Below are 25,200 nucleotides of genomic sequence, written 5' to 3'. Positions count from 1 at the left end.
TCGCTGAACCTGAGCCCTCCATCTAAATTATGAATCCTCCCATCCCCTGAGATTTATACTTGACAGCATTAACTGTAATTTGTGATTCTTTGATATCTCCTGCTGCTGCTGGGTCATAAATACTGTCCGTGGCCATTTGTTTCAGGAGCGTTTTCCCAGCCCTCAGTGCACCCTGACACACAGCAGGCACATGGATCCTTCGGGAAGGAAGGAACCTGCAGAGATGCTCCTCCATCGCTTTAAAGATCACGTTTTGTGACCCTCAGTAAATGTTTTCATGAGGAATGTTAAAGTCACAGGCAGGGGAGGGGAGGAAGAAGAGGAGAGTTAAATGAAAGTGAGTCCTGTTACCTTGATGTTAATGTCTGGGGACATCTGGCATATTTCTGGGTTTTAACAATTTGTGAGTTGTTTATATTCTTTGCCTTGTTCATGCCACACTTCGACAACCTCGTATATACAGTCACCTTTTTCATCTCCTGGTGCAATCCTATCTGAATTCTGTGAAATTGCTCTCAGGAGTAGTACTTCCCAACCCTGACTTCATAGTAGAATCATCTGGAAATTTTTTTAAAATACTGATGACTGAGTTCTACCCTTACAGGTTCGGATCAGGGACACAGCGGGTCATTCTCATGTCCAGCCAAGTTTGAGAACTACTGTTGTACAAATCCGAGTTTCATTTTTGTTTCAAGTTTTACTTACGTATCAAAAAAGATGTACTTAAAGAAGATGCTTGAAGAAAATTTGCTACAATGAGAAAAAAAAGTGGGGTGAAGCTGGAGGTAGATCAGTATCCTTGACGGGTGAAGGACAATGCACATCTTGGGTTTTCTTCTTGACTCTTGACGAGTCTCCGCTGTCCAATTTGAACAGCTTTTTCTCCACGGCTGTATTATTACCGTGTTCATCAGAGTAGGCTAATTGCTGTGCTAATTGCTGTAACATCCCCCAAATCTCAGAGGCATAACACAGGAGTGGCTTATTTCTTGCTGTTTCACAGCCCCACGTGGGAAGGTGAGAGACTTGACTTTATGCCACACATCGCTTTGTTTTGGAGATGTGCCACCCTGAGGGCACCCAAATGGCAGACCTGGAAGGCAGGAAGCCCAGAGGACCATGAGGGTGTTTAGCCACCCGACGTGGAAATAGCGGATACCCCCCTTGCTCAGTTCAGCCGCCTTCTTGTTGAGTTGGCCACGTTCGGTCCTGGTTACCGATCGCTGCCCTTCCTGCAAGGGAGGTTGAAGTGCCATCCACCTCTGAGTGCTGGAGGATACAGAGGTGGGTTTGGGGACCGTGTAAAACATGACTTCTGCCTCACACGTTACAACTAGAGAACGTCTCCCTTTCGGTTTTGTTTGTTTTAACAAAATTTAACTGCTAGGTAGAGATGGGATATATATTTTTAAGTATCGAGAATTATTTAAATCTCTTCTTGCAACTTTCTCTTAGTTCCTGCTACTCATCCAGTGCCCCCTTGCTGAATGTCTCCTCTGTGCCAGCCCCCAGGCTAGGCAGGTGCCAGATACTCAGAGATGAATGCTCAGCCCCGCCCTGGGAAGATTCTGGTTGCTGATAACAGAAGAGCCCACCAGAGCTGGTGTCACTTGCGTGGGCCTTGATTATCTCAGACGGCAAGGCAGGGGCGGGGTCAGGGTTGTGGGTTCAGCCACTCCCACTGGGTGCTTCTCTGATTGTCTTGCCTTTTGCTTTCCGATCTCAAGATAGCTGTGGATTCCCAAGTATTTGTCGTCTGCAGCCAGAGGGACGTTCTGTCTGGTCTCTTTGTGTGTGTGTGTGTGTGTGTGTGTGCGCGCACGCGTGCATACCTCCCCAGGAACCTCAGCACACTTGACGTTAAGTCTCTTTGGCTGGCATCCTGACACCTGCCCACGGCCAACCACCGTATCACCTGCGCAGGGAATGGAATGACCGTGATTGGCCTCCATCAGTGGAGATTCCCCTGGGCCTGCAGCATCCAGCGGGGCGCTGACGGTGCCACCTCTGAGTCATTTCCTCTCTTTTATTACATGTGCTTAATCATTCACCGTGTTATCTGCAAAATTCCTCTTTCGTAACCTCCTAGCTCCTGACACTCAGCGGGGGCTGCTGCGTTAGAACCTGTGGAGGCCTCATCTGTTTATCTCCCCCCTTGAGCAGTTGTGAACCTGCTACCCCGTGATAGTGTTGGTGTTCGTGTACCGTTACTTATGCCGTGGGTTTACTTTTCTCATAAGTTCTTTGCCCTTTTACTGCTTCTGTTCTCCCTGCGGTACCGAGTAAGGTGCCTTGCACAAAATTGATTGGGCCTCTCCTTCCAGATCTCTCATCTCCGTCTCTTCCCTTTCATCTCCAGCGTGGTTGTACTTGTCCATGGCCTGACCACCACATGCCTAGATCATAACAGCAGCTGGTCTCCCTGAGGGACCCGCAGTCCTTCCGGAGCGCCACCTCAGAGCTGTGTTCCTCATGGGTGACCTTGATGGGCTTGGCCTTTGCCTTCTGTCTCCTGTGGTGGCCTCAGAACCATCGACCTCGATCCTTTTGCCCTTTTTCTGCCCCCTCTGGTCTCGGTCCAGTTGACCAGACCAGAATCCCACCCCTGTAGGCCTCCCGCAGCTCCTCTGGCCTCTCGGCTTTCGTTCGCAGGGTCGTCTGACCCCGAATCCTTCCGCTTTCCTCTTTGCCTGGCTGACGTTTGCCGACCCTTTATGACACAGCTCAGATCCCATTAACTCCTCTCATTTGCCTCGCCCCTCACTCTCCCCAGCCCCAGCGCCCCGAGGTTGCTTTGTTCACTTTTCGTTAATCATCGCCGAAGCAGCACCTCTGCAGGACGCTGGCTGCTGACAGACCTGCTGTTCAATTCTGAGCCGGGCCCTTAGCCGCCGCCTGCCTCATGGGATTATTATGGGAATAAAGTGCCCAAGTGTGGGTCGGGTACCTGCAGGGTCATTCCCTTGTCCCCTCAGTATTCATGAATGATTGCATTTTTGTGCGTATTTACCAGAAAGTTACCACTAACATGTTCATTCATTTAACACATGCTTACTAGGTGTCTGCCGCCAGCCAGGCACTGTTGAGGGGTCTGTGACACTTTAGTGAACAAAACACCAATCCCGGCCTTTGCAGAGCTTAGCTGCCACGAAAGGCACTGTCCCTCTTATTACCTGAGCCTCGTGAAGGTGGTACCTTCTGCTTAGGCTGAGGGAGTCATTGGCAACACAGAGGCCACGCAGCTGGCAGGAGGAGGGACTCTTCTCAGTAACTTAGCACTTTGAGCTCTTTCCCACTGTTCAAGAGTTGTACAGAGTGAGGTACGTCAGAAAGAGAAAAGCAAATAGTGTATATTAACGCATACATGTGGAGCCTAGAAAAATGGCACAGATGAACCGGTTTGCAGGGCAGAAATAAAGACACAGATGCAGAGAACAAACGTATGGACACCAAGGGGGGAAAGCGGAGGCGGGTGGTGGTGGTGGGATGAACTGGGAGATTGGGATTGACATGTATACACTGATGTGTGTAAAATGGATAACTAATAAGAACCTGCTGTATAAAAAAATAATTAAAATAAAATTCAAAAGAAAAGTTGTTCTGTGGACAAATTGGACTGATACTGGCCAAACTGGGGGGTTTTGTTTTTTGTTTAATTAGAAGCACAAATTTCTGCATGTTGTCTTTCAGTGGTGAAAGCGGGGCAGGTAAGACCGAAAGCACTAAGTTGATCCTCAAGTTTTTATCAGCCATCAGTCAGCAGTCTCTGGACTTGTCCTCGAAGGAGAAGACGTCGTGCGTTGAACAAGCCATTCTTGAGAGCAGGTATTTGGCCATCGTGTTTCTCGTTTCCAACTAATAGGATTCACTTTCCTCACCGTTTGGCTTATTTAAGGAAGAAGTTGAAACTCGGGGTGCTCTCTTCTCTTTTTCTTGACTTGGCTTTCACGATTCCTCAAGGAAAAGTCTCCATACACACACAGGTCTAATGACCCGAGCCCCCATCGCTGCACCACGTTTGAGTTGGTGACTGAGTGAGAGGCACATTCTGCAGCTGCCTCTTACCTGGCAGCCCTTGACTGGCTGTTGGGAGGCCTCGTTATCGGCAGAAATTCCAGCCTCCGTCCACCACATCACAGAGGGCTTGGTGGTCAAATCTTTGGAGGCATCTTATGAGCGCAATGGCGCTATATAGCCTCTCATGTTGCAGAACAATGCCACATCAATGGCAGTGACCTCAGAGCTTTGAAAGAGGGCCATGGTGCAGTAGCCTCTGAAATTCTAATTAAAATATGTAATTGCCCTGTGTCTGATTGGTGCCTTGTAAGGTTTTAGAACCAGTAGGGACTTTACAGGTCCTATTACTTAGAAATTAGTCCAGGAGTCAGCAAACTTCAGCCTGACGCCGGTATCCTGCAGCCTGTTTGGGTTTTGTTTTTTTTAGCCTTCAAAATTTATTTTTTAAATTGTGCTAAAATACACATAACAAAAAATGTATAACTTTCAATATTTTTCGGTGTACAGCTTAGTGGCGTGAAGTACATTCACATTGTTGTGCAGCGATCACCACCATCCGTCTCTAGACCGTTTTCATCTTCCTCCTTCGGCCTGTTTTGATAAATAAAACTTTATAGGAACACAGATACCCTCGTTTGTGTATTGTTTACAGCTGCTTTCGAGCTCTAGTGGCAGAGCTGAGTAGCTGCATCAGAGGCCACATGGCCCACAAAACCAAAAGTATTTACTGTTTGATCCTCTACAGAAAAAGATGGCTGACCCCTGACCTAGTCTGACCACATTTTACAGTCGGAGGAGACCCAAGGAAGTTGTATGTTCCCCCGAGACATACAACAAATGGGTGAAATTTCCAGGGCTGGGACTTTTTCACTTCCTAGAATTCAAGTGGGGGCTTTTCCTGTGCAACCCCTGGCTCGCGTATATAGGCTAATCTGTATGGGGACCAGCCATCGTGGTCTCCTTGACTCTCTGTAGCATCCTCTGCCCGCACACCCAGCTGCGAGTTCTCTGCCCCGAGATGGATGCGCATTATAAACCCATTTCAGCAAGTGCTGGGAAAATCTGGCTCTTGTGTAAATAAACATGATGGCCATTAGTCCCTTTGATTTCAGATTTTTCTTGCAGTTGTCTGCTTTGCCATCGGTGAGGACTGTCGTTGCCAGTTTTAGATGGACCCTAATTAACACTCGCTGCTGTCCTGGCTTCTTTCACAGCCCCATCATGGAAGCCTTCGGCAACGCCAAGACTGTGTATAACAACAACTCTAGTCGCTTCGGGAAGTTTGTTCAGCTGAACATCTGCCAGAAGGGAAATATCCAGGGCGGGAGAATCGTAGATTGTATCCTGTTTCGTTTAGCTTTTGGTCTATAGTACTATGACTTTCTAGTGGAAACTGTTCTTGCTTATCCTAAGGACCGATATAGGATATGAAACATTTCTTTCTGGTTCTACCTAGTTACTTCTCCAGTATTACTGTGCTTGACCTGTTAATTATCCTAGGAGATAAGGAACCATCTTTCTTTGGGGAAGTTCTGATATCATGTCCCTAATCTGCAAATTTGGACTCCTAACCAAACATCATATACTTGTTGTTTGAAATCAATTCTTTAACTAGTGTGATACTTCCTGGGTACGTGTGTCATGTCTGAAATTGGATTTTGATGAAACAGTCTGTTCTGTTTGCTTACCTTTTACACCAGAAGTCTCAATGTCCAAGACACAGGAAATTGTAATTACTTGGGCAACAAAGAATAGAAAACGAAAGACTAATTGAGCCTCCTGTATCCTTGTTTTGTTCCTTGACTTGCCATTGCTTTTCACATGAAGATTTATTAGAAAAAGTAAGTAAACGTGATTTAATTCACATTTTCTCTCACAATAACTGTTTTCGGCAATTACTGGCTCATGGTCATTAAGCAGAGGAAACATCTCTGAACAGAAATCTGATTTCTCTTCACAGAACCGAGTAGTAAGGCAAAATCCCGGGGAAAGGAATTATCACATATTCTATGCGCTGCTGGCAGGGCTAGAGCATGAAGAGAAAGGTGAGTGATGGGACAGCTGCAGAGACATACGCGCTAGCAGCTCATTTTGCCTTTAAACCCATCTGTGAATGAGGAGACATCTGTTTGGACTTTGTTGCTCTTCCACCAATTGAAACGAAATGTGTGAGATGACCAAAGACACTGCGTTCATTTAGAGCCAGATAACGTAGGGGGAAAATCATCAATAGAGAAATTGTGAATTCTTTTGGTTTGTTTTGGAATCTTCGTTCTTTTCTGATTTAAAGAATATTTGTGAAAAATACATAATGTATTACAACTGGTTTTACTTTTAAGTCACACCCAAATAACGCTAATTTCTAAACATTTGATTTTTAAAACACCAGTCAACACAGGATCCTCATCAGTTACTTTTTCAGTAACATTTTCTTCATCCCATCGAATTTAATAATTCTATTTTCCCTAGATGATGATTAAGAGAGAATGTTTTAATCTTAATAGTGGACCATTAGGAGCATAGAATTATTTTTGTACTTTAAAAAATAAAGTTGCAAAGTGAAAACTCTTTTAAATTATGTCTTACCCTGGCCAAATACTGATGTTGTGTTTTTCTTTTTCTTTTTGTAGAAGAATTTTATTTATCTGTGCCAGAAAACTACCACTACTTGAATCAATCTGGATGTGTAGGAGATAAGACAATCAGTGACCAGGAATCCTTTAGGGAAGTTATTGTAAGTTACTTTCCTATTTTCCTTTATTAAAGGTGACCAAAATAAGAAAAAAAGAAAGTGACAGCTTTCATTTCTGCTTCAAAAAATTTTTTTTAATAAAAAAAGAAATCACATTTGTACTGCTGTGCGAGAATAGGTCCTTTCTTCTTGTTCCAAGTCATGGAAGGGAATCCTCTCTCTTTAGAAGATGGGTGAATGTCTGACATTCAGGACAGATGGGTGGTTGGCTTGGAATAGCGGTCAGAAAAGCAAAACAAAAAAAATCACAGGTTTGGGACTGGAGCAAGCAGATCCTCTGTTTCGGGGCTTACAATTAAAAAGTTTTTTGAATAATTGGTTCTGCAGTTGAAAAGAAATCTGTCAACAATTAGACCAGGTGACTGTTCGGGTCTCATCCTGTTGTCATAGACTTATTCTGGTAACCGATTCTGATCACACAGAAGTGATCATTTTAAGACTCTGCAGTGTGGACCTGTGCGGTTTCCTGCAGTTCTCAAATTTCCCGGGACTTTGTTATAAAGTGACTGCATTTAGGAAGCCTGGTCATCGAGCATTATTAACAGCCCCGCCTGATTGAGTGGGGCTGGTAGATTTCATCAGCATGGTCTCAGTTCCTTTGCCAGAGTTGTTAGTTCAGCATTTGGAGTCAGCGGATCTAGAACTGATTCATCATAAATGTAGCTAACACCGACTGAGCGCCTACTCTGTGGACTTACCATCTCTCTGCTTCTAACGACCCTGTGAGGGTAGAACTATGGTTGTCTATGTTCTGTGACTCAGAGAGGTTGGTGACCAGTCTAACCACACACAGCACCTAATAGAGCCTGTATCTAGACACAGTCTAACTAACTCCAAATCCCACACTCTAACCAGGAGGCAGGTAGGTAGTCACTGCTTTACTTGCACCCAGATTTGTCTTTCTAGTTGTTGTCGACGACTTGGTTCTATATCCCCACTTACTTTTCTAGAGTGTTCATAAGAATGCCTCTTGGAATGGAATCCAAGTATATTTTTAAATGGATATATATCACACATCATTTCCCCACATCTAATGTATGTATCCTTAAACTGAAAATGAAATTAAAAACAGACGAGGCTATAATATCGTGATCATCTTCCCCTCAGCCTTTCTTTTAAAGATGTCGCATTCTGCCATTTATAACATAGAGAGGTGTCTCTGTCATCTCTCATTCCTTCATCCTATTAACAAAAAGCCTCCCGCTGACAGCACCTTTTGCTGTGTACCTACCCTAGGCGGCATAGGATTTGGCCCTGCAAATTGGACTTCAAGAGATGTTTAAGTATTGAAAATTTTCTTTCTCAATTTTATTTTGGCGCCCTGGACTTCTTTAACTACACGAGCTTTCTCCATTTACTTTGTGATGGAAGGTGGTTGTTTGCAGTGGTAGACAGACTCCCAATTATTCAAGTTGCAGTGTCACTGCAGGGCCATACTGACTAGCTCACTGGCCACAGTGAGCCAGTGGGCAGGGAGGCCCTCCCTCGTCCTGGGAGTGCCTGGAGAGAGGGTACTCTGATGGCTTCCTCTTGGGGCATTGTTTTCTGATTCACAGTTGTTTGCTCTTTCTCGTAGCTATAAGGAAGCTTGTGGAGCTTGGCCTGTTTTCAGTGATTGCTAGCTTTTATTTTTAAATTGAAATGATAGGTTTTGGCATTTGAAATTTGGTCCTACTATGAAAGGACATGTCATCTAGAAAGGAAGAAAAATTTACACGTGAAATTGACATAATGAATGTACACAACAGACTTATAAGAATTCTATTTATAGATTCTTAAATATTTACTTTGCAGTTACTTTTTAGTGTCCATATATATAATCCCTACATTCTGCTGAAGAAATAAAGACAATTGGGATAGATTATGCTATTATTAGCATAATAGACTATGCTATGTTGTTTTATCATGTAATTTGTCTTTATTTCTTTCCAAAATCAAATACCATTTAAATTTGTATCTTCATACTTTAATTCCATAAAGCTCCTTTTCCCAGAGGTTTTGAGATTAAAGGAAGGGAAGAGACCACATTCTATTGGGACTCAAGGACATTTGTTTGAAGAATGTGTTAAAATGTTAACGGAGAGAGATTGTTTCTGTGAATTACATATGAAAATGTCACCTCTGGTATTTTCAGCTACTAAAAAAAAAACCCATTATTCCTTTTTATCAACTTTAATGTCAGTATACTCTGGCAATAGGACCTTTTAAGAATTTTGCTTATTTCATTAAGAATTCATGTATTTTTAGAATTCCTTATTGATACCAACTGACATTAATATAAATATGTACCTGTGAGGGATCCTGAGCCATTTTAAGGAACCTAGTTTTTCCAGGGGCAGAGATGGTGAACATATGCTAAATTTCATAGCCATTTTTTCCGCAGCCTTCCAAGTTGCACTATAAATTGTTGAGTCAGGATGAAGCTATTTCAAGTCAGTAGTAGCAACTAATTTATTTTTACTGCCTGTGTTTGACACACCAGAATGGTGGCTGATGAAATGCGTGGGGGAGTAACAAGAGTCTTTGATGAGTGATAATCTCTTCATTCTTTGACTCCACAAATATTGAATGTTAATGGCATGCCTGGCCATGGACCAGGACTGGGGTTTCCTGACCATTTAGGTCTTGCTGGGTGTACCCATGGATTTTTGATGGTGTGAGTCCATGCATCCATAAGTTGACTCCTCGTGAGTCAGATATTATAAAGATTTAAAGGGCTCTCAGCCATAAAAAAAGAACAATATAATGCCATTCACAGCAACATGGATGGACCTAGAGGTTGTCATACTGAGTGAAGTAAGTCAGACAGAGAAAGACAAATACCACATGATATCGCTTATATGTGGAATCTTAAAAAAGGCTGCAAATGAACTTATCTACAAAACAGAAATAGAGTTACAGATGTAGAAAATAAACTTATGGTTACCAGGGCATGTTGGGGGGAGGGATAAATTGGGAGATTGGGATTGACATATACACACTACTATATATAAAATAGATAACTAATAAGGACCTACTGTATAGCACAGGGCACTCTACTCAGTACTCTGTAATGGCCTATATGGGAAAAGAATCTAAAAAAGAGTGGGTATATGTATACATATAACTGATTCACTTTGCTGTACACCTAAACTAACACAACATTGTAAATCAACTATACCCCAATAAAAATTAAAAATAAATAATAAAGGGCTGGCTTTATATCTCAGTTTTGCCACAGTTAAAACTTCAGTCTCGGGCTTCCCTGGTGGCGCGCGGTTAAGAATCCGCCTTCCGGGCTTCCCTGGTGGCACAGTGGTTGAGAATCCGCCTGCCAATGCAGGGGACACGGGTTTGAGCCCTGGTCCAGGAAGATCCCACATGCCGCGGAGCAACTAAGCCCATGCGCCACAACTACTGAGCCTGTGCTCTAGAGCCCACGAGCCACAACTACTGAGCCCACATGCCACAACCACTGAAGCCCGCGCGCCTAGAGCCCATGCTCCACAACAAAGAGAAGCCACCGCAATGAGAAGCCTGTGCACCGCAACAAAGAGTAGCCCCCGCTCACCTAGAGAAAGTCTGCGCGGAGCAACGAAGACCCAACTCAGCCAAAGATAAAATAAATAAAATAAATTTAAAAGATAATAATAAAATTTAAAAAATTAAAAAACCCCAGTCTCGTTCAGTGTTGGACAATATGGGAGTAGAAGCAAATTTTATATTATAAAATAACATCATCTTTCCTAATAGAAAATTACACAATGAATTACCAAAGAACTTAACTTGTGATTTACTGTGCCCAGAACAAGCCTCCCCCCCACCATTTTATTCATTTCACTTGTTCACGACTCACCTGAGGTCCCTTGGCTCCCTTGGATGGCACTCCCCACCTCACCGCTGAGACCCTGAGTGGATGTATCTTTTGGACCTGAAATCCGTCCCTCTTCCCTATTTGTTTCTAGCGTGAAAAGCCTGCCTTCCTTCCTTTCGTCCTTAGCGGTTGGGATTCTATCATGTATTTGTCGTCACCACCCCGCCAGGCACACACCTTCACAGTCACCTGTTTTCTATGTGCTTAATAAAGACTTTATTGAAAACATTTTGTATAACTTTGTGCCAGTTTTTTAACTAAATTGCCATTTAGCGCTTCTGAACTGTGCTGAGAATTTCCCAGGGGTTTTTTTTGAGTCTTGAGCCATATTGCTGAGAAAAGATAAAGGCTTAACAACAGTGTAAACCTACTATATTTCAATAAAAATTTTTTTAAAAAAGAAGGCTTAAAGGGGCTACTCTTGCCAAAGGGGTGGAGATTGCTACTAAAAAGACTGTAAATAGGACAGTAGGAGACAATGAGTGGAGACTCTTGCTGGCGGGTTTAGCCACTGTGCCCACGCTGGCGATAATTGTTTGCAGCCATTAAATTACCCCATGGTCTGATTAATGCAGTTGCCACTTGTCACCCCACTCCTAACTAATTAACTAATTCGCTTAGAGTTAAACTTGAAAGTGAAGAAGTCACAAATTTGTTCATACAGTGAGCCCATTTTATTCACTTGCTTTCATATCTCCATATGTAATCTTTGTATATATTTTCAGAACTTAACCAAGAATTTTTTTCACAGATTATCTTTTGATATTTTTCATTCTACAGTTTGATATTGTCTGCTACTGGGAACTAATGTTTTGAAGATCTTTTTTTTTTTTTTTTTTTAACACAGGTATAGAGGAGATTTTTTTTTTTTAGTTGAAGTGTAGTTGATTTACAATGTTGTGTTAGTTTCTGGTGTACAGCAAAGTGATTCAGTTGTACATATATAATATATTCTTTTTTGTGTTTTCCATTATGGTTTATTACAGGGTATTGAAGATGGTTCCCTGTGCTGTACAGTAGGACCTTGTTTATCTATTAGTTTGTATCTACTAATCCCAAGCTCCCACTCCAACCCTCCCCCACGCCCTCCCCCCTTCCCCCCACCCATGGCAACCACGAGTCTATGGAAGATATTACTTCTTTAGTGTTATATAGAGTCCAGGCAGGTGACTTAAACTGCAAATTTTCATTTCTGTGGTCATCCGAAAATGAGCTTAGAAAATTTTTATAAATTAGTGTTGAATATGTCTTGTGATACATGAGGAAAACTTTAGTCATAGAAAGGGAAAATATTAACTTTTTCACAGCATAGGTGCTTTATAATTATTTTGCTGAGGTCTGATTTGGTCCTTACCACTGTTTTAAAAGTCTTGAGCATAATAAATAATCTGTATTTCTTAGCCATATTTCTTTGCTTTTAGAATAAGTAAATTTGAATAATTATTTTCCCATAGGCTTTTAAAGATTGATAAGCACTAGGCTAATAGTTCCTCTTCTTTGTGTCAGTTTCTGTCTGTACCCATGAAATGATAGTCTTCTCTACCTTGGTTAAACAATGCATTGTCTTTTAATTTTTTGTAGTCAATTTTATTGCGTTATAATGTACCTATAATAAAATGCCCTCATGGAAAGTGTATAAAGTGAATTTTTAATTTATGCACCCATATACCCACAACCACAGTCAAACCAAAGGACAGTTCTACACCCTAAAAGTTGCTTGTCCCCCTTCCTAGACAATCCCAGCCCCAGCCCCGGCCCTAGGAAACCTAGGAAAGTGTGTCTTTTCTAGAGTTTCCTGTAAATGAAATCATACAGAATCTATTTTCCTGTGTCTAGCTTCTTTCACTCATCCAAACCACACATCACTCAATTCTTTCTTTTTCTGGTGAGTAGTATTCCACTTAATAGACAGCAATCTATTTACCCATTCATCCATTAAGAGACTTGTTTGTTACAGTAAAAACGTGTCAACAACATTAAAAGACATCATCGAATGCAGTGTCCATTAACCTACCAGCAGTAACATGGCAACTATTTTTAATTTTGTAGATTTTCTTCCCAGATGATTTTCTTGAAAAAATTAGTTACAAAAATAATTTTTTACTTTTTGTATACAGCTATCATAAATATCGTTTCTATATAATGTTCATAATTTCCTTTAAAAACTATATACTGTTCTAACAAGTTCATTTGCTATATTGGACTTGTCTGATTGTAGGAGAGCTAGATTTTTTTTTCTCTCTGAAAGTGTTGTTAAGAAAACACTGTAGTGAATAGTTTACAAAACTTTCTTTCCTGTTGAGATTTTCCCAGAACAAATCTCCAGTGTTGCAGTGAAGGGAGATTACACAGGAGATGGACTTTCTAAGGACATAAAAAGAAAAAATCATAGAGCTGGATAGACAGTAAGTTCCTAGACTTTGGGTTCATCAGGCCTGACTTTGAATCTTGGTTGTGTAACCCTGAGAAAGTTAAGTAACCTCTCTGAACATTATAAGATTATGTACATATGTGGCCCAGCACAGTGCTGCCCCATAATCTTGTTTTCCAAAAAGATTATACTAACTTATACTACCAGTGACCAGTGCATATATACCTCACTTTCACCCATTTTATCATTCAGAAAAATTTTTGCTAATTTAATAGAAGTTATCTCATTTTCTTCAATTTGTGCATGTTGGATTTCTAGGAAGGAAAACATTTCTCTGTGGATTTGCATTTCCTCTTACAAGAAGTGCCTATTTTATTTTCATTGCTCATGTGTCTCTTAATATAGCTATTGCTCCTTGCTTTACAATTTTTTTCTTTTAATTCTGTTTCCCTGTCTGTTGTTTTTGCCCTTTGTTTCTGGCTTTGTTTTTTTCCTTGTAAAGAAATTAAACTCTTCACATTTTAAAATCAGTCATTTCCTTTTGCAGTTTCTATGGCTTCAAAGGGCTGTGTGGCTTCCTTCTTCCCCATCTCCTGTGGTCATTGTAACAATTATGGGTCCGAGTTCTCTTTGTAGCTTATGTTCATCAGTATAGCCAGCGATTCTGTCCTCAGTTGTGTGTTCACGTGTGTGTGCGGTGTGTGTGTGTTTCAGGTGGGATATTTAGCTCTTTTTCTGGTGAGAATATGGCTCCCAACTCATAAGAGAAAATGAGCAAATCTTAGATCTGATTCAGAAGATGCCTGGCTTCAGCTTAGATACTTGTTGGGGAACAAAGCCCCTGTAGGTGCCTGTTTATTTTTATTTTTCCCAAATCAGCATTATGTTAACTTCCATTTAGTATCCAGAGGCCAAAATAAGACTTGAAAAATCCTTTGGAGAAATGGAAAATAGCGATGTGATGACTGTTCAGGGAAGACAGATCTAGATCCACTCAGGTTTTCCGTCAGCATCTCTTATAAAAGGAACAGTAGACTCTCCTATCTGTCCAGCCCCTGATAGAGAATTTCATTCCACCTACTGCCTTTAAAATTAAGACAAGTCCCCAAAGTTTACACTAGAGGAGTCTCATGAAGTATCCCCCCCACCACCATTTTTTATGTGTAGGAAAATAATAAATGTTCCATTACATTTTGATACATGTAGAAAAAGTATTTCTTTGTCACCATCATTACTGTGACTCTGGGGTAATTCTTTTGTGGCATAAATAGGAGTCTTGTATGTAAAGCAGGTATTTACTTTTATCTTACTGATTGGGTTATCTCTAAGTATTCTACAATTCTTTCTTAATGTCACGCTTTTCTTTTATGTGTACCCGTGTAAAGTCTTTATCATTTAAAAGTGAGGGGGCGGGACTTCCCTGGTGGCGCAGTGGTTAAGAATCTGCCTGCCAATGCAGGGGACACAGGTTCGAGCCCTGCTCCAGGACGATCTCACACACCCCGGAGCAACTAAGCCCGTGCACCACAACTACTGAGCCTGCGCTGTAGAGCCCGCAAGCCACAACTACTGAGCCTGCGTGCCACAACTACTGAAGCCCATGTGCCTAGCTCCCGTGCTCCGCAACGAGAGAAGCCACGGCAATGAGAAGCCCGCTTGCTGCAACTAGAGAAAGCCCACATGAAGCAACAAAGACCCAACGCAGCCAAAAATAAATGAATTAATTAATAAATTTTTAAAAAATCTTTAAAAAAAGGGGGCATACATCTATTTCTTGCTTTCTTGCCTTGAGAATAATACTTAATAACTTTACTGAGTAATGAGCATTTTTCATTTTCTTTAGTATGAAAACAGATTAAAAATTAAATACCTTATTTTCTTCTAGATGGCAATGGAGGTAATGCAGTTTAGCAAGGAAGAAGTTCGGGAAGTTTTGAGGTTGCTTGCTGGTATATTACATCTTGGGAACATAGAATTTATCACTGCTGGTGGAGCACAAGTTTCCTTCAAAACAGGTAAGATTGCTCCTCCCGCCTTTACTTCCTTGACTTTTGCCTCATAGGAAACATAGATCTAAAATCCTTACTATCTGGCCTTTAACAGAAAAAATTTTTCGAGCCCTTGAGTAAGAGCTACAGAACTTTGTATCTGATGTGAACGGTCAGCTAATAAAGGGTCAAAGCATCTGACAAGTGATTACTGGCTGTGTTCTCAAGTTTACTAAGAAAGAAGGACAGCGGGCCCAATAAGAAGAAATAGGAGCGACAAGAATTGGATGTAGGAGAAATGTTATGAATCAGGCATAAGTGTTGCCGTAGCTATTCATGGTTATTGAAGGCTGCCATAGTGGAATGGTTAAGACCATTAGTTTTCAAGCCAGAGTGATTGGTTCGTAGCCCAGCTCTGCCACAAGCTGTTTCCTCGGGTTACTTATCCCTTCAATACTTGTGACTTCTCATCTGTGAAGCACACGACAGAGACGTGTTGTCAAGATTGAGTTAATATACACATAACAATATCAGTTATCTTCCTAGAGTGATTTATTTTTTAAACTTTTCTGATAGACGCAGTGGATAAGGGCGTGGAGGCTGGGAATTGGATGAGTTGAAGTTCAGAGTAGCCCTAGAGTTGCCCAGGGCTGAGGCCTGTCATTCTCAAACGTTTGGTCCCAGTGCCTCTTAATAACTTTAAAATCACAGAGAATTCTGAAGAGCTTTTGTTCCTGTGGGTCATATCTGTTGATGTTTACTGCATTAGAAATTAAAACAGAGGCAGTTTAAAAAAAATAAATTCGCTCTAAAATAACCATAATAAACCCATTGCATATATTACAATAAATATCATTATTTTATTTGAAAGACCATCTTCCAAAACAAACCAAAACAAATCAGTGAAGACTGACATTGTCTAACGATTTTGTAAATTTTTACAATATCTGATATAACAGAGGACAGCTGGATTCTCCTGCTTCTGCCTTTAGTGTGTTGGGCTACCTCATGTCATGTAGCTTCTGGAATATTCTTCTGTATACTGGTGAGGGAATGAGAGTGAAAAATCAAATAACATCTTAAGTCTTATTATTGAAATAGTTATGACCTTGCGAACCTCTTGAGGGTCTTGGGGAACCCGCCTCAGGGTCTTTGGACCAGGTTCTTTGCTGTAAACCTAAGACTTATTAAAGGAGTGAATAACCTACCAGTAGAACGTGTGTCCTATAGGTCTCGCCTGAGGGACTTAGGAATATTCTCTGCTTTACTGTGTCGCTCTGTGGAGTTGGCTTTGCACCCATTCGGGGTCCCATGGCCTGTGTGTCCACGTTTGCCTTGTTCTTCCTCCCCAGCCTTGGGCAGGTCTGCAGAGTTACTTGGGCTGGACCCGGCACAGCTCACAGACGCCTTGACCCAGAGATCCATGTCCCTCCGGGGGGAGGAGATCCTTACGCCTCTCAACGTTCAACAGGTACGCGTGTGGCCCTCAAAGCAACTTTTAAAGATGCTCCTGGATCTGCATATCTGTGGCTTTGATTCGAATAAGTAGCTGCAGTGAACCATTTGAATGAGTTTGGCTCAGGATCAAAATAAAGAAGACATCCACACTGAGGGGAATAGACAAAGTGGTTCAGTTGTCTTCTTAGAGACAGTGTAGCAGAGTCATTAGGAGAAATGGGCCTGATGGACATTTCCCAAGTTTGAGTCTTGCCTCTTCGGCTTATTATATTTTGTTCTTGGGAAATTTATTCACTGTGCCTCAGTTTCCTCCTCTGTAAGACAAGGATAATTATACCTAATTCATAGGATTCTAGTAAGGATGATAATAAAAAAATATATGCTAAATGCTTAATGACTGGTGCAGAGTAAGAATTAAACATTAGCTGTAATAATAATAATTATTATTATTATTAATGAAAACAGTGCAACAGTATGTTGTATTACTTATTTTTGCTTCTGCTACTGCCTTGAGCCTCTTATATGTGCTAGCCCATCTCATAGCTGTTTCTTGACTGGATAAGTAAAAATGCTAAGCATTCCATGAAGAAAACTTTTATGTGTACAGAGTAAAATATGAGAAGATGATAATGAGAGAGGTCAGGTCTTAATTATTGTTTTAAACCTGATAAAATTTGTAGCTACGGGTTCAGATCCTTTCTTATAACTCAGTATAAAGTTGAATTTGAAAGCCAGATACTTCAAGGAATTCTTGGTGAATCCTGCTGTAAAGTAAATAAGCAAGCTCCAGGTTACCCTTTCTTTAGACAGCTGTGTTTGCCTAGATGGTATTGGCTTACTTGACATGGGGTGCTAGATGTTGAGTGAGTGTGTCTCCCGAGTGGGGCGGGGATGGACTAGCCTTTCTGGGCTGCCTGGGGTCATCTGGGCACCGTGGCCCTGTCTCCTCAACCCACAGGCAGTAGACAGCAGGGACTCCTTGGCCATGGCACTTTACGCACGCTGCTTCGAGTGGGTGATCAAGAAGATCAACAGCAGGATCAAAGGCAAAGATGACTTCAAATCTGTTGGCATCCTTGACATCTTTGGATTTGAAAACTTTGAGGTATGCTTCCAACGAGTGGGATAATCTTAAGCAAACCTCTTGAAACGAACATGGATATGTTTCTCTGCAGATTTTTTTTTTTGCCTTTTTAAAAAAATGTTTTATTGGAGTATGGTCGATTTACAATGTTGTGTTAGTTTCTGCTGTACAGCAAAGTGAATTAGTTATACATATACATATATCCACTCTTTTTTAGATTCCCATATAGGTCATTACAGAGTATTGAGTGGTGTTCCCTGTGCCCTACAGTAGGTCTTTACTAGTTATCTATTTTATATATAGTAGTGTGTATATGTCAATCCCAATCTCCCAATTTATCCTTCCCCCCCTTTCCCCCATGGTTACCATAAGATTGTTTTCTACATCTATGACTATTTCTGTTTTGTAGATAAGTTCATTTGTACCATTTTTTTTTTTTAGATTCCACATATAAGTGATATCATATGATATTTGTCTTTCTCTGTCTGACTTACTTCACTCAGTATGACAATCTCTAGGTCCATCCATGTTGCTGCAAATGTCATTATTTCATTTTTTTTTATGGCTGAGTAATATTCTGTTGTATATATGTACCATGTGTTCTTTATCCATTCCTCTGTCGATGGACACATAGGTTGCTTCCATGTCCTGGCTATTATACATAGTGCTGCAGTGAACATTGGGGTGCATGTATCTTTTTGAATTATGGTTTTCTCTGGGTATATGCACAGGAGTGGGACTGCAGGATCATATGGTAGCTCTACTTTTAGTTTTTTAAGGAACCTCCATACTGTTCTCCATAGTGGCTGTTTGGCCTTTTTATGTAATAGGGAGGGCTCTAAAGACACTTGTTGAATGGTTTCCCCCCTTAGGTGAATCACTTTGAGCAGTTCAATATAAACTATGCAAATGAGAAACTTCAGGAATATTTCAACAAGCATATCTTTTCTTTAGAACAACTGGAATATAGCAGGTAAGCACTCATCAAATTCCATTTCAAATTTTTTAAGAAAATGAGCCCCTACATTGGATAGTTTTGAAGCTATATTTTACTACAACCTGGCCCTTTTTAATCTTTGTACAGAGAAGGCTTAGTGTGGGAAGATATTGACTGGATAGACAATGGAGAATGCCTGGACTTGATTGAGAAGGTAACACACTGTTGAAGAATTGTTAACAGTCCCAAGGGTGTCCAGCTGGGCTGATTCATATTTATGGGAACAAAAGAGCTTGTACTAACACGTACATCAAAGATGTGAATGTTTAGAGCACAATGGACCGTTTGGAAACACACATGTAAATGTGCAAGGTTGAATTTAAATACTTGGCTGCTTCAAACCCATTGTCTTGTTGAAGTCAATATTTTAAGAATCAACAGTGTGCAAATTGGCTTCCCATAGATTTTAAGTCATCATCAAAAACTCTGCAGTTCCGATAGTGGATTGGCCAGTTGTAAAAGTTTTGTCCACCAAATTGCAGGGGGTTCAGATTTTTTAGTATGGAATGAACTAGATTTCTTAATAGTGTGTCACTCTGAATTTTCCAATCTGAGAAGTTATTATGCCCTTTTTTGACTACTTACTTAATAGAGAGTAGAGAGGAAAGGAGCTGTAAAAATATACAGAGCCAAAAACTTCTAATTCATATTTAACCTTTTTTCCCCTCTTCTAGAAACTTGGTCTCCTAGCCCTTATCAATGAAGAAAGCCATTTTCCTCAAGCCACAGACGGCACCTTATTGGAGAAGTTACACAATCAGCATGCTGTATGTCCAAACCTGCCAATTCCTCCTTGTGTCTGAATAGCACATCTGTGGATTAAGATGTGACACCTGACAGATTTCGGTGCTGTTGACCCTACTGTGCCTCCCACAGTGAATTTTTTTTTTTCTCAAACAAAAGCTTTTCTCTGCTATAACTAAATGGAAATAAGCCAAAGACATAGATTGTAGGCTACTTGTCAGAATATGCCCATGTTTAGCTCAAGTATAAAATTTAACATTTTTAACCTACTGTAATGACACAGACCAGAGTTGCCTGGTTTTGATGAAGTGCATCACACGACGTGTCCTAAACCTCTGATAGGGCGTGGATTTTGCAATTGTTTTCACTGTCAGTTATAGTTATACTGTCAGGAAATCAGTGAGTGAATTTAGGCATTTCTATTTTTTTTTTTTTTTTAGAATAACCACTTTTATGTGAAGCCCAGAGTTGCAGTCAACAATTTTGGAGTGAAACACTATGCTGGAGAGGTAACTCCCTTTTTTTTTTTTAATTTATTTTATTGATGTATAATTGATTTACAATGTTGTGTTAATTTTTGCTGTACAGCAAAGTGATTCAGTTATTATATTCTTTTTCCATTATGGTTTATCACAGGATATTGAATATAGTTCCCTGTGCTATACAGTAGGACCTTGTTGTTTATTCATCCCATCATGTTGTTAATCCAAACTCCCAATCCAACCCTCTCCCACTCCCCCCCCAACCCTTGGCAACCACAAGTCTGTTCTCTAAGTCTGTGAGTCTGTTTCTGTTTCGTAGATAAGTTCATTTGTGTCATATTTTAGATTCCACATGTAAGTGATATCATATGGTATTTGTCTTTCTCTTTCTGACTTCACTTAGTATGATAATCTCTAGGTCCATCCATGTTGCTGCAAATGGCATTATTTCATTCTTTTACTACAAATAGCTGAGTAGTATTCCATTGTATATATGTACCACATCTTCTTTATCCATTCCTCTGTCAGTGAACATTTAGTTTGCTTGCATGTCTTGGCTATTGTAAATAGTGCTGCTGTGAACATAGGGGGTGCGTGTATCTTTTGAACTAGAGTTTTGTCCGGATATATGCCCAGGAGTGGGATTGCTGGATCACGTGGCATCTCTCTTGTTAGTTTTTTGAGGAACCTCCATACTGTTTTGTATAGTGGCTGCATCAGCTTAGTGTAGGAGGGTTCCCTTTTCTCCACACCCTTGGAGAGGTAACTTCTTAATCAAGATCCTTGCTGATATTTGCCCATTTCATATTTAGAGAATAGTAATTTCAGAAGCCAGTCATAAATATATTGAACTAACATCTCTTCACGGACACAGCTTTTAAAGGGGATGCTTATGGCCTGATATGATTCTTTTGATCAGTTCTGCCTTCTCTTGTTTATTTTGGAAAACCAGGTGCAGTATGACGTGCGGGGCATCTTGGAGAAGAACAGAGATACCTTCAGGGATGATCTTCTCAACTTGCTGAGGGAAAGCCGGTGCGTCAGTCTCCTCCCCGAGATGTCAGACTGATGTTTGTGCAGATGCTTTTAATTCACGAATATAGAAAAAATTAATGTGCGGGCAATTGATTTATCATCTTCTTCCCCGGGCAATATTTCATCAATAAAGTGATCCGAGAGATAGAAAATGGTACTAGCGGTAGTGACTACCATTTAATGAGGTAGCATTGGAATAGTAAATCCATCATGTTATGCAGGTGAGGAAATTAAGACTTAACAGTGATTAAGTGACTTGCTCAAGATCCCTCAACTAGATTTGATCTGATCTGCTTGGCTCAGGGACCTAAGATTTTAACCAGTGTGACCTACTGTCTTCATAGCAAGCTTAGAGCTGTGCGTTAAATTGTCTTCAGCCTCGGGTGTGTAGGACCCTATGTCTCTCATTAGTGTAAGGGGTATCGAGAGAAATAAACAAGTATTAATTCAGCTAAAATGATAGATTAATTACCCATTCATTTATTCATTCATGAATTGTAAATTCACATCATTAAATCGGTAGTTAAGGAAAACATGCTGAAAGTTTTAGTGATTAGTTTAGCTATTTGTATGTATTAAACCAGGAGGCTTCCTATTTTTAGGAGGCTTTGTGAGAGAGAAAGGAGGAAAACAGCCCTTGCCTTAAAGTTGTCAATACCTGTGTCAGATCCAGCGTGAGTCTCTAACACACATATTTAATGTCTAAGGAGGGAAAGCACAATTACTAAAAAGCTGGAATACTTTTAGAAATGAAAGCATTAGGTGGCCCCCTGTCACTTAGGTAGAATTGGGGTGAAGGGAACCCCTCTAAAGTGTCAGCTTAGAAGCTCAGGGTGGAAGTGTTTGATCTTTCAACTTGTTTTAACTCTCTTTTATGAGGATTCCCTAATTACAACCTTGTCAGCTATTTTTATTTTTAGATGAGTTTTCAGGTCTGTAAAAATGGTGACGTTTTAAAAATACCATAGCAGGTTACCTATCTCTCAAAGCAGATTTAAAGTGATACATTTAAATAAAAGCAGTGTCTTGAGGTTAACTGGAACATTTTGTTGTGAAAAAGAGCACAGGCCTGGAGACCCGCGAGATGGCCTTTCACTGGTTGCCTCCGTCATAACGTCAAGCGACTGTGGAAGTGGGGTGAAGAACGTTGTTTCAGCCCCAGGTTTCTCTCTGTAGAAGGAGGGGCTTGGGCTATTTGCTGGCCCCGCTCTCTTTTGCCTTTGGCATCTGTGACGTTTTAATGGAACCCAAAGGTTTTCTCCAAAGTGCTCAAAGCACAGAGAAGTTCAAAGAGCGATAATGAAACATCACCCTGGGATGAAAGTGAGAAAGGGTCAAGCAGAAGAGAAGTGATGAGGGAAGTGCTGGCATTGTCCCCCTGAGGGGCGTGGATGCGGACCGTCTCATTCCTGGTCCCCGCGAAGCCACCCCCCCCACACACACACCCCACCCCGGGTTTATAGCCCAGAGCATCTTCCGTGCAAGGAAGATAAAAAAAAACTCCTGAGAAGCCTTTTACTTTCTCAGCAGTGGCAGTAGATTCTACAGAACGTTTAAATAATAATAACAACAAACATCAGCACTTAGGATGTGCCAGGCATCACACTCAGCCTTTTGCCTTCGCTTCCTCATTTCATTCTCACCCCAGCTTTATAGCATAAATCCCAGAGTGACCCCCGTTTTCCAGATGGAAAAACAGGCCTAGAGAGAGGCAAGCATCGTGTCTAAGTCACACAACTAGGAAGTGGGGGTGGGGCCTCACTCCAGAGTTAACATCTTTCCACCTGTTACCTGGTCGCATCTTCGCCACCCTGAGGTGCACGACACAAGCCCCTCCCTTCCCCAGGGCGTGGAGTCTGCAGAAGCTCAGCAGAGCTCAGCGGTCCTAAGTGGCTTGTCGCCCTGAGTCATCTTCATCCCCGTCCCCTTCTCTTCCGCAAGACTCTAGTGCTCCGAAGCGGCCACGTCTGTTTTCAGTGCCTAAAGCTCTTTGGCAGTGGTTGGTGTGAAATCTTTGGACGCTGTCTTAGCTCTTCCAGGGTTTGGTGTGTTATTTTTAGTGGGGAAATGCACTGTGATTACAGTAATCCAGGACCTAATAACTGAGTGTGCACCCCTCATGGCCCTCCTGCTCTCCGCTCACACAGATTCGACTTCATCTACGACCTCTTTGAACACGTTTCAAGCCGCACGAACCAGGATACCTTGAAATGTGGAAGCAAACATCGGCGGCCCACGGTCAGCTCGCAGTTCAAGGTTAGTCTACGCTGCTGGCCTGGACGGATCCATCTTTATTGTGATTTTAAGAATTGAAAATAGGAAATGGGTATCTGTGAGGTCTGTGAAAGTGTTTATTTATTTATTTTTTTCTATCATCCTTTTAAACCAGACAGGGCTTTAGGAAGAAAATATACTTTTTTTTTTCCTGAGCCAGATGAAAAAAAAAAATGTAGGTTTTTTTTTTTTTTTTTTTTTTGGTCTTGTTAAAAATAAATAGCTACTTATTCTAAGCTTACGAAATAGTAAGTCTTCATAAGAAGGACTGTATGGTCATTTGGGGTCACTCTGATTTGTATTTAAAGACTCATGTGCATATAAAGTATCTTTCTTCCTGTGTCTGGATTGTTTTTATTTTTCCCAGGTATGTTTACAGTATCATAACTAGGACGAATAACCAAGTGCATGGTTAAACAAGATCAGTGTCAGTTACCTTGTCCACATGTCCAGAATTCAGGGAAAATAAGAAACATTCTTACTTGCATTTTAAGTATGTAAGCCTTTTAGGTAGTTTAGAGGCAGATAACACGAAGACCATTTCTCTAACTTATTTGTTCTGCTTTACCCCCAAATCTTAGCATGAGGGGGAGCTGGAGGCATGTCAGTCAACAGACCTTTATTAAATTTGCCCTCTGGGAGGCTCTCTTCCATTTAGTTAATCAAAGTTGGATGCTTTCGAGGTGGGCGGGTTCCGTGTTAAGGTCTGTTTACAGCATGGCTGGGGATGAGCTGACCCACAGCACCACGGCTGACAGTGTTGGGCAGGTGTGACCCTTACAGGATACAATAAAAATAATAGCTGCCGTTTATCATACACCCTCTATGTTCCAGTCATTGGGGGCTGATCACTTTATATACGCTACCTTGTTCACTTCTCCCATATTCTTAGAAGTACGTATTATTGTCCCCACTTTACACATGAGGAAGCTGAGGTTTAGAGAATGGAGGCTTGCTCAGTCCCTCTGAGGACTGAAGCTAGGATTTGAATTGAACCTGGGTCTCTCTGACTCTAAACCCTAGGCTCTTAATCATCCAGCGGCGTTGTTACATTGTCTTTTTCTGGGTCAGTGTTGCCTGGAGTTGTCTTGGAAGGCTTTGTGGATGTTTGGGACTTAACTTGGACTAGGAATCGAGGAAATGGAAGAGAGTGGGCTGGGCTTCCAGGCAGAGACAAAGGCAAGAGGCGGACTCCTGAGTCAGGAATGTGAGTCCTGTTCCCAGAGGATGGGACACCTTGTATGAAGTTAAATGGGTACCATACCAGAGTATGAAGGGCCATGAATTCCAGGACATTCTGTCATCTGTGAGAAATCCTAAAGCTTTCTGAGCACAGAAATAACTAATCAATGTAGTAGACGACCCAGTTTCTTCAACAGTAAAATTGTTAAGAAGGAAGAAACAGACAAATGGAGATGAGGGAAAACCAACGGATTAAAACAGACTGAATAGATATATCAACCAACTACACTACTACGAGGACCTTATTTGCATTCTGATTTCAAAGAATACGCTATTTAAAAATTATGAAATTCGAGACAGTTGAGTATTTTAAAATGAAACTTGAGCTAGTTGCACCTTTTCACATTGATATTAAGGAATTTGTGTTAAATCTTTTCAGGAACGATATTGTGGTTACCTCTGTATGTTTTAAAGTTTTTAGCCTTTGAGAATACATAGTGAAATATTGAGGAATGAAATAACACAATGTCGGGGATTTGCTTTCCTACTAGAAGTGGGCGTAATGTGTACGGGGATGGGGTTCAGATGAGGTGAGATGAGCCGGCAGCTGAAGCTGATAATGGGTACTCATTACATGCTCTGTCTGCTTTGGTAAATGTTAAAAAATCTTCACAATTAAAAAAAACTTAAAAGACAGTAGTATTACAGAAGATTGATCTGCCTGGTGATTTGAAGGAAGAATGAGAGATTTTAGCTCAAAGACCAGTGAGGTACTGGTATAAGCTGTCATTTTGATGGAAATAATTAATTAAGAGGAACAACTTCACTGGAGAGTGGATACTTCTCAGGTTTTCTGTATAAACATTGAAATATCCCAGGGTGGTTTTTTTTGCTGGTTAACAGAACAGTTTTTTGTTTGTTTGTTTATGGTACTATGTCAAGGAAGTAATAAATGAGTTTTGC

At 41.1% G+C, this 25,200-nt stretch overlaps 1 protein-coding gene across 1 annotated transcript in view; it reads left to right on the top strand.

The window, feature by feature from the left end:
- Nucleotides 1–25,200, top strand: part of MYO10 (myosin X) — a 213,683-nt gene that overhangs the window by 116,345 nt on the left and 72,138 nt on the right. The window contains 13 exon segments of the mRNA XM_082380348.1: nt 3,691–3,825; nt 5,232–5,349; nt 5,957–6,062; nt 6,648–6,751; nt 14,879–15,008; nt 16,334–16,452; nt 17,398–17,544; nt 18,396–18,496; nt 18,608–18,674; nt 19,195–19,287; nt 19,705–19,773; nt 20,699–20,781; nt 22,929–23,037. Of these exon segments, the coding sequence (XP_082236474.1) occupies nt 3,691–3,825; nt 5,232–5,349; nt 5,957–6,062; nt 6,648–6,751; nt 14,879–15,008; nt 16,334–16,452; nt 17,398–17,544; nt 18,396–18,496; nt 18,608–18,674; nt 19,195–19,287; nt 19,705–19,773; nt 20,699–20,781; nt 22,929–23,037 (1,381 nt within the window).

This window comes from Balaenoptera borealis (assembly GCF_965194805.1).
Source record: "Balaenoptera borealis genome assembly, chromosome: 2".
NCBI classification, from domain to species: Eukaryota; Metazoa; Chordata; class Mammalia; order Artiodactyla; family Balaenopteridae; genus Balaenoptera; species Balaenoptera borealis.
The sequence above is the reverse complement of the archived record's forward strand: the minus strand, read 5'-3'. Positions and strand labels throughout refer to the sequence as shown.